This window comes from Phasianus colchicus, chromosome 1 (assembly GCF_987193195.1).
Source record: "Phasianus colchicus chromosome 1, bPhaCol1.hap1.1, whole genome shotgun sequence".
In the NCBI taxonomy this organism is placed as follows: Eukaryota; Metazoa; Chordata; class Aves; order Galliformes; family Phasianidae; genus Phasianus; species Phasianus colchicus.
Window position 1 is genome coordinate 194,312,080 of NC_143436.1, and position 9,813 is coordinate 194,321,892.

Genomic DNA, 9,813 nt, shown 5'->3' on the forward strand with positions numbered 1-9,813 from the left:
AATGAAGATCAGGAAGGTGATTGGGATCAGCCGAAATCCATTTTGAAGGGTGAATTATGCCTGACCAACCTTACTGCTTTCCACAGTGAAGGCACTGGTGCTGTAGACATTAGACATTGGATGTCACAAAGCCTGACTTTCTCAAACACTTTAACACAGTCTCCCATTACTTATTACCAAAATGGCAAGATTCCACATCAATAAATGGATGATAATGTGGGTTGAAAATTGGCCAGATTGCCTGGCTTAAAGCATTGGAAATACTGGAATACAAAGTCCAGAGTACCCTCCACAAGCCTGTGGATAAAACTGAGTTGAGGAGCTGGTCTGTATGTTTGGATGGTAAGGCTGCTGTTCAAAGGGATCTGGAGCAGACTGGAGAAATGGGATGACAGCAGCTTGGGCGTCCTGGTTTACAATGAGTTGAACGTGAAGCAGTAAGGAAGGCCAGCTGCACCCTGTCTGAGCATGCCTGTATTCAGTAGATCTGGGAAAGTGATCTGTCCTCTCTACTTGGTTGTGAGGAGATCACATCTGGAGGGGTGTTGTGATTGTCTCCATACGAGGAAGGTACTGCCAAACTGCAGTGAGTTGAGCAGGGGGCCTCCAGGTGGCTGAGGAGTGGAGCACTTTTCCTGCAAGGAGAAGTTGAGGGATTTGGGCTCATTCAGCCTGGGGGAGGTTCAAGGCTGATTTACTGCTCTATACCACTACCTTATCTGAGGATATAGATCACACAAAGAAAGGCTCTTCTGAGATGTGCTGCTGTGGGACAAGAAGCAATGGATACAAGTTGGAATATGAGAAATTCTGAGTAGATGTAAGGTAGCAAAAATTGCCATGACTGTCGTTAAGCACTAAAATGGATTTCCCAGACTTTGGAAAAGTCCCAGACTTTCATCTTTGGAAGTGTTCACAGAACACATGGCTCTGGGTGACTGGGCTAATTAGAGCTGCCTTGAGGAGGGGACTGTGGTAGATGAGCTCCAGAAGTTCACACAATCCAGGTTATTCTTACTCCCTAGTACTTGATTGACTGATCCTGAAAAAAACAAAGCTAAACTATTTTTTTAAATAAAGAAATGAGAAAGCAAGCTTTAAATAATCTGGATTTAGGGTAAAAGCAAGTTTGGATCTGCTGAGAAGCTGCACTGACATTTTGATCCTCCAGTTAATTAAAATGTATTAAGATGCAGCTGCTGCTGTGCATCAAACCCTTCTCTGCTGTTGACAATTGTCCCTGGAGACGAGTAGATACAAAAGCCTATCAGCTTCTTAAATCTTCTCTAATTGAACTGTCTTTCTTGGGTGCCCTTCCTAGTAGTATGTGAGCCCCCCTGGGAAGGTTTATCTGTTTTGATTGTGAATGTAGATCACTTTCCATCAGAGCAAGGTGAGGGGATCTTTATTAAATAAAGTCCTTGCTTCTGTGTGGTTACACTGAATGCAGTGGTGTTCATTTCAGCATTTTTCTTGTCTACTTAAGCCCATCTATCAGCAGATGCAGTACTATAATAAGTAAAACTGCAGTGTGCTGTCTAAGCTTTTAACTGTGTCGAAAATAACGCAGGAGGATGCTTTTCTTGTGATGGCTCCCATTTCTAGCTGCAGCGTGTGAAGTGTTGTTGAATGTGAAGTTGTTTCTGTCTAATCTAGCTCTGAAACTGAACCTGAGCAGAGCCACTGGGGCTGCTCTGCTGTGCAGCTTGGTTTGTATTCCAGAGCAACCAGCAGGAGCTGGTGAGCGCTCCAGCCCAGAAATGTAAAATACAACATCACAAGGTACATTGCCAAGAGAGGGAGTGATGGATTTCAGGCAAAGAGTCACAAATTGGTTCTTTGATATCTTTTAGTATTAAGTACTGCCTCACGCTATGAAAAGGTTCATCAAAGAATGGTACTTGTGGATTAATGGGCTCCTCACTACGAGGAAAAAATGCAGAATCTTGCGACCGTGCTTGGGCAACAATTAACAGAGCCTGATGGTTTGCTGTTGTGTTTGTTTGTGTTTGTTTGTCTCACAGATCTTAGAAGAAACTTACAAAATGGAGTTCATGTACAGCGGTGTGGAAAGTAGACAAGTGGTCATCATTCACCACATGAGACTGCAAGCAAAAGCTTTACAGCTCATAGTGACTGCACGCACCACCAGAGGGTAAGGATGGTGCCAAGGGTTACCTGCAAGCTTTGTATCCTTGAGCTTTGTTTTAAGAAGCAGCAAGGCTAAATTAGATACTTAAAACATGGAAATGCTGATAACCATTTGAAGAATGAAGTTGAGTTCTTTCTTCAGTGCACATAGGAGAACATAAATATGTTTGTTGTCATCAACTTGCTGTGTTTTCATAGGGTTCCATAAGATTTGCCTGTTCTGTTTTAAAGGTGGAAAGTTTGTTTTCCTACACTGGCTCTGGGAACTTAATGCCTATGAATGCAAATGTGGAGGGGTTGTGGGTGTGGAGAAGATGACAATTCGTTTTTTCTTTCTCCTGTGGGAAATCCATTTGTGGTCTCAGATTGTCTTTAAGGTCTTACAGTTTCTAGGAGCTTGAACTGAATTTCAAAACTCCTAAATGGTTACAGCTGTAGAGCCAGTTCTCTTATTTTATTTTTGAATCAAGCAATGTTATCTTGTTACAGAGTGGAACCCCTTTTTGGGATGTGTGAGAAATTCCTTCAGGAAGTAGATTCCTTTCAAAGGTGAGAAACAGCATTGCTTTTCTCTTTGTGCTTTTTTGTATTTTGTATTGAAGCTGATGATATTTCTTCCACATGTAACCTGGTATTCAATATGCCACTGGTAGCCTGAGAACAGAACTGCTCACTTCCTTCCTTTCTTTCCCTCTTGATAGATCTCAGGATCAGCAAAACTCATCGCTTTATCTTAGGAATGCAACTCCTACAGGCAGTGATGAATTCCATAAACAGGAATCTGAACGTTGGCAGAGCTTGTTGCTTAGCTGGAAGGTCACCTAGAAATGCCTGTACGCACAGAATCCCCCTGTGTAGGTTGTGCAGCCTCAGCATGACAGATGTTGGCTGCACCGCATGACAGAGCAGTAGAAATTTGCTGCCTGTGTAGTGGCAATCATAGAAGCACAAGGGCGTGCAGTGCTGCTTACACACTCTTGGAGCATAGAAAGGAGCACGTGATTTTCCTCTGCATTTGCCAAAGCTTCTGTTTAGAGAGTTTGAACTTGTGTAGAGCGTTAATTGGATCTTGGAGAATCTCACTTGTAGGGCTTTAGGACCAGAGACTCCTTTTTTTTTTTTTGGGTGGGGGCCAAGTCCACTATTCCTCCCCAGGTTTTTCTAGACTCAGCTGGAGATGAGAATACAGCACTGCGCTGGTCCTAATGAGCAGAGAAGAGCCCATTGCCCAAGAGGCTGTTCACCTGCAGGAATGGTGCACGTCACTTTTCTCACTGGATTGCACCAAGCATTTACTAGGCTTACGAAACTATCCTGCTGAATGTGGCAGGAATGTTGCTAACAATAACAAATAAGCCATCAGGGAGTCGGTCTAACAGCATTTTCTGCATGTGGGGATGTACAGTAGAAGACGATTTTGCTTCTGTATAAAGAACAAGAAATACTGGATGATCATTGAGAGGCTCTCGTCCCGTGATATAAAATGAATTCTATTTTCTGTTCTTCTCCTCCAGAGCTAGCTTTTTTTTTAATCTGATTCTAGTTTACTGTTAAAATTTCATGGAACAGATGTAATACTCTCTTACAAATATTGGTAGAGCAAAACCATTCTCCAGGGAGATCAGACAATTCATGTACGTGGTACGTGGTTACGTTACATTCTGGAATGAGTCAGCTGTTGGGTTAGCAGGATGAAAGTGCACAGCATAAAGGATGAGGCACATGCATGTCTTTCCTGAGATGTACCAATCTCAGAGGTTTACAAGGCAGCAGTAATAGGAGCAGCACTTTCACCTGTGTTTATTTCTTGAGACGTAGAGATTGAATGCTGAGTGCTGGAATTGCCTGTGACCTGTCACTTCATTCAATTAGCACTCTTGCTATCAAAACAGTGTTACAGCTGCACATGCAATCTCATATAGATAAATCCTTACAGCAGTTAGCTCCCACGGGTGTGTTTTTATAGGTTTTTATTTACCTCAACATTTCTAGCTCATTCTGTGCAATTCTTCCCTGCTGGGCTCTGTATTGAGGCAGGACCTAAGAGATGTGTCCTCCGAAGCCCTTGGTGTTGTCAACTTGAAAATAAGTAGCCAAAATTATTTTAATATGAGACGTGCATCGGAAGTGAAATCTCCCTATCTAATTTTGTCATTGTAACTAACTATAAAGATTAGCTTGGCTAAAGGTAATGAGACCACTGAAAATGTTGAAATAAGTACTTCATTTTTTTAATTATTTTTTTAAAATACAGATGTTTCATCTCTGAGCTCCCACAAATGCAGGGCAGTTTTGTAGATAAACTGCTGGACTTAATGCCCAGACTGGTGACATCCAAGCCTTCAGAAGTGGTCAAGATTCTTCAAACAACGCTGCGACAAAGTACCTTCCTCCATCTTCCTCTTCCAGAGCAGGTCAGTTTAGAATGAAATAGCCTTGCAGACTGTCTTTGGCTGCCATGTAGTTCCTGACAGACCACAGAGCTTTTATGCTCCAGCTTTCTGCTCAGTTGCAAATGTTGGTTATTCACGCGATTGCTTCTCCTTACTTATTATCTCTGGGATTATGGCTAAAATTCAAGATATTAATTCTTAGCAGCATGTAAAATGACGTAAAGTTCATGCATAGTTCCTCTGTTGAGAACAACAGTGATTCTTTTTTCCTTTTTCTTTTTTTCTCTCCTTTATTTTCACCAACAACTTTGCCTCTTCCAGCTCCACAGAGCCAGTGCAAACATTATTGAGCCAACTGGTGAATCAGATAACCCTCTGAGGTTTACGTCAGGGTTAGTGGTGGCATTGGATGTGGATGCAACGCTGGAACACGTGCAGGATCCCCAGGGAACTGTTAAAGTTCAGGTAAGCAGCTGGTTGACAAAATTGCAAACAAGATTTTGTTTTGGGGGGAGGTTTCATGAAGATGTCAGTACTTCCTGATTGCAAACAGTTGTACACCTTAATGCTCTTGGATTTCTGTGGTGTAACCTCACATGCAAAACTGTATTGCATATAGTGCCTTGGGCTCACTTCTGTTGTTCCTGAGAATTTGAGCCCTTTGATAGCATTCTGTGCTCCGTGTGTGCTATGCTGCTGTCACATGTGCGCCCAGCACATCATAGAACATTATAGACAAACATGGGGGTGAACTTCCACCAGCTTGTATATTGGGAAGAGGAGCAAAAGGAGGTGTTCTGAACACTACGGAAGTTGGCATGCCTTTGGCTCTTCGTTTTTAACGTTCAGTTTTCTTCTTGCTGTTGTGTCATTACCGTTAACTAAGCTGTAGCTAAGAAGGGTGTGGTATGATTCAAGTAAATATGTGGATGCACTGCTCAGTAGAGAAACTAAAAACTTGACAGTGTAGAGAAAGGTGATACCTCCTCCTGCATGCTATGGGTTTAGATGGCCAATGTAGAACTGTGTGTTCCTTAAATCTAGATCAACTTGGCTCCTGGCTCTGAGCTAAAGCACAGCTTCCGGCCTTCAGAGCTTGAACAGAAAGCCCAAAAATTCTGTACATTGTACAAAAGCCCAGTTGTCATATATCTATTTTTGTTATTTATTTTTTGATAGGTATTGTATCCAGATGGACAAGCGCAGTTAATCCATCCTAAGCCAGCTGACTTCAGAAATCCTGGTCCTGGAAGGCACAGACTGATAACTCAGGTCTACCTCTCACACACAGCCTGGACAGGTAATGTTATCAAAACAAGTTCATGGGATTGTGTTACTACACATTTGGAGGATGGGAGTGTATGATTCCCATCTCTCGTGTGCCCTCAGTCTTGGGACCTCTGAGGATCATGGAGTATACAAGGGGTGTTGATCTACGCTTAGCATCGCTCAGATTTCTGTTCTTACAGCCTCTGAGCAGTTGCATCTTATCAGAGGATCTTTGAGTTGGAAGGGACCTTTAAAGATCATCTAGTCCAACTGCCCTGCAACGAGCAGGGGCACCTGCATCTGTGGGGACATCTTTTTTGACAGGGTCTAGGGTCCTGCAGGTGACAGAGGGGCTGCTGTCCTAAAGAGAAGGCCCTTGCTGTGCGCCAGGGGCTGCACATGCGGACTTCCAGCATTGGGAGCTTTTAAATGCAGCATGTTACCCATAGCTGTGCAGAGCAAGATTCATTGTAGGAGTCAGGTTTGCATCCTCATTTAAAGGCAAGGAGTCACAGTGAACTGATTCATTGTCGTTCATTGTTCTGGATCTGACAGGTATTTGAGCACAGCAGAGAACCTTTGGAACTTTGTGTACTCAACAGCATAATTTCACTGTTAATTAAACTTTCACCCTTTGAATGTCCTAAAAAAAACACCCTCTGGTGACTCCCACATCCACGTTCAATCATAGATGGCATTCACACTTCTCAATGAAAGCGCTGCAGTAATTGGTTCATGGCTTCAGACAACAAAAGCAATTATTTTTTGCAGCTCCCTTTCTCCCATTTTCTTTTAAACCCTTCACATAATTCAAGTATGGGGTATATATTTTTTGACCACTTTTTTCTATTTAATAGGATTTGGTGATCTATATTTTTAATTAGTAGGGGTTTTTTTCCGGTGCTATGTTCCCTTTCAATTACTCCATTTTACATAGCACCTCCATTGTGTATTTGTTCATCCTGCTTATCTTTTAGTTCTGGAGAACAAAAATGGGATTGTCAGGAGTATCAGGATTTAAAAGTTGGTTCTGTAGCAGGAGCTGAACTAGGTCCTTATTTCTGCTTTTGCAGTGTATGCTGGAAGGGTATTTCAAATGGGGACCTATGGGATTCTGTTCTGGTCTCTCCTTTAGCAATTATTTAAGTTAAGAACTTTGACATTGGTGCTTAGGCATTTCACAGGTGGTGAGAACATCAAGCTGGGAGGGGCTGAGAGGACAGGGTCAGTTGACAAAGTGGGCAGATTACCTCAATTCATGAAAAAGAAATTCATTAAGATCATAAAAGACAGTATGTGCTTACAATGGAGGACATCCAAACACAAAAATACAGATTAACCGTTGCGTAGCAGAAGAGTTGACTGAAAGCTACAGATTAGAGTTGATGCTGTGGCAGAACGATGAGTTTTAGGGAATTGTTAGCTGAGCTGTGGGAAAAGGTTATTTATTGTGCTCCATCTGGTCAGTCTGTATGATCAAACATTCAGCATTGCTTGTTAATGAGGGCAGCAGTTGAGGACATGGTCAGTGGGCATGGCGGTGATGGGCTGACAATTGGACTTGATGATCTTAGCAGTCTTTTTCAACATCTGCGATTTCAAGTATGGTTTGTTCTGTTCTCTCCCTTCAGAGCCGTGTCAGATTGAAGTGCGGCTGCTGCTGGCCTACAATTCCAACAGGAGCAAGGCAGCAGCCAAGATTGCCAAGTCTACCTGGAACGAGAGCCCGGAGGCTCTGCCACAGCCAGAAAATGGCATCGAGGGGACCATCCCCTTCAGCAAACCTGTCAAAGTGTACATAATGCCCAAACCTGCCAGGCGGTGAAGTCTGCACTACAAAAAATATCTTTATGGAATTGTTGGATAAAATTGAAAACAATATTCTGTGTTCCAATGTACTGAAACCACATGTCAACCATAAAAGTAAAGCTGATGGAGAACAACTGGGCTCCTCTGATACACAGCAGGTAGACCGATACAGGAGTTATTCATACAATTCAGGACAGTTTCAAGAAAACACATTTTTCTATATTGAATCAACAAACAAAGACAATTCTCAGTCAGCATTCCAGCAATAACTGCATGGGGCCAAAGGCTCTTCCCGGCCTCTGGGTTTTCTGCTGAAGCTATTTACTACGTAAATGTTTAGGCACATAAATCCACGCTTTTGGAATTCTCAGAAACTTGTGCATTGGTATTAATTTTTTTTAGCAAAAGCAAAAATAATTCTGAAGTGCTGTTGTCCTGGTGTAGGAAATGAATCTCCAAGTGGAATTGCCAATCGCTGCAGGCTACATCCTGAGATGTGCCCTGTACAGCTGTGCTGGAGTTGGGACAGCTGGGGGAGGGCACAGGTTCTTAATGCTGGGAGTTGGTGCAAGTAGCAGAACTTACTGAGCAGGAGACACAACATTTCTGGCAGGCCTGGCGGAAAGAAAGAGGTTCTGGGGGAAAAAGGGTTAGTGGCTAAACAAAGCAGCAAAGAAGTACTTTTCAGTCGCACAGAGATTAGTTATGCAAAACTCATTATGTGCTTTCCTACAATAAAATTGGAGAACTGATCCTAATCTGTTTATTATGAGAGTAAACATGCCAACCTGCATGGTCTAATAAAAGATTATTGTGAAGCTTTTGTGATACTTGTGACTTTTTTTTTTTTTTTTAGGACTGATAGTTTTATGGCTATGAGGCTTCAGACCCAAACATATTCGGCTGCTTTAGGTATTCTAAAATCAAATAGCAGTAAAATGAAGAAAACCTCTTACAAACTGTTTGTGTTTCACCTTTAGGGCACTGGCTTGAAGAGCTGCATGTGTAGCAGCTCAGTTGTTACCACTGGACTTCAGCATCCTCAGTTCATTTCTCTGTGGGCAGGGATTGATGCGTGTTATTAGAAACTGTACTGCTACACATTTCCAGCCTTGTAATGAGAGTATCCCATAGCTGGCTTCTCTGCTGGGTACCGTCCTGGAGCTTCCTCTGACTCCTGACTTGAAGTGTGGAAGAAATTGGAGGTTCTCCTCTTCATCACAGCTTTCCTCTATTCAAGCAGCTGACCAATTCATCATTTTAGCTGAACTGAAATGTGTCCAATAATGCTCTGTGATGATTGGAACATTCAGTACCACATGTGTTTTTCTTTATTGTGATCTTCCCAAAATTCATTTACCTTTGCTTTTCCCTGCTGCACTGGTAAGCAGACTCGTGTACATCCCATCTATAAAAGGTTTTGTTAGAGCTTCTAACTCAGTGCTGACTCTTTTTCTCCTTCCTTCCCCCAGGTCTGAGAGGTGCAGGTGTGGCACTGAGGGATGTGGTCAGTGGGCACAGCAGTGAGGTGCTGATGATTGGACTTCATTTGAGAGGTCATCTCCAACCTGAGTGGTTTTCTGATTCTGTTCAGGCTTTTCTGCTGAACACTGATGTAAGGGGCGTGGGTTAGAGGTTTATAAACGTGTTGCTATGCTTACCTTTACCTTACTTAAACGTGGCTTAGCTTTGTATGCCTTTAATGGGAGCTTCATAACCAGGCCACTTAAATCCACTGGAATTAATGAGGACAATTCCTTAGAACTTGGAAAGTAAATAATGCAGTTATCAAGAATGCTTAATACATCTGTGCATTAAGAACAGAGTTGATGGTTGAGGTACTAACTCAGATGCAGAGTGGCTTCCATAGAACCATACTTTCATATATCTTAGTTATGTGCTTTTAAAACTGCACACTGCAAAGAGTGCAAAAAAAGACACTCTCCCCTTCCTTCCCCCCAAAGAAGGAAGAATGGGACATGTATTTAAATATGGCCACGTGGCCTCTTCTTGGGTTCCAGAGCAGGGAGATGGGTTTCCTCTGGTCTGCTCCTTGGCTGAGTTCTCAAATCTTTTGAAAAAATCAGAGATACAATCATCTCATGTCACTCATGTGTTTGTTTAGTCCTTGCAGCAGGCGCTAGGCTGGGGTGCAGGTTGGGGTTAGCCTGCAGTTCACTCATGCAGTGTT

At 42.6% G+C, this 9,813-nt stretch overlaps 1 protein-coding gene across 2 annotated transcripts in view; it reads left to right on the plus strand.

Annotated features, from left to right (window-relative positions):
• Nucleotides 1–8,440, plus strand: part of INTS4 (integrator complex subunit 4) — a 33,094-nt gene extending 24,654 nt beyond the window's left edge. For both annotated transcript variants that reach the window (XM_090134135.1, XM_090134134.1), the window contains exons 18-23: nucleotides 2,025–2,155; nucleotides 2,641–2,700; nucleotides 4,406–4,565; nucleotides 4,866–5,009; nucleotides 5,724–5,844; nucleotides 7,445–8,440. In XM_090134135.1, the coding sequence (XP_089990261.1) occupies nucleotides 2,025–2,155; nucleotides 2,641–2,700; nucleotides 4,406–4,565; nucleotides 4,866–5,009; nucleotides 5,724–5,844; nucleotides 7,445–7,638 (810 nt within the window). In that variant the 3' untranslated portion in view covers nucleotides 7,639–8,440. The remainder of the gene's footprint in view (nucleotides 1–2,024; nucleotides 2,156–2,640; nucleotides 2,701–4,405; nucleotides 4,566–4,865; nucleotides 5,010–5,723; nucleotides 5,845–7,444) is intronic.
• The last annotated feature ends 1,373 nt before the right edge of the window (nucleotides 8,441–9,813 follow it).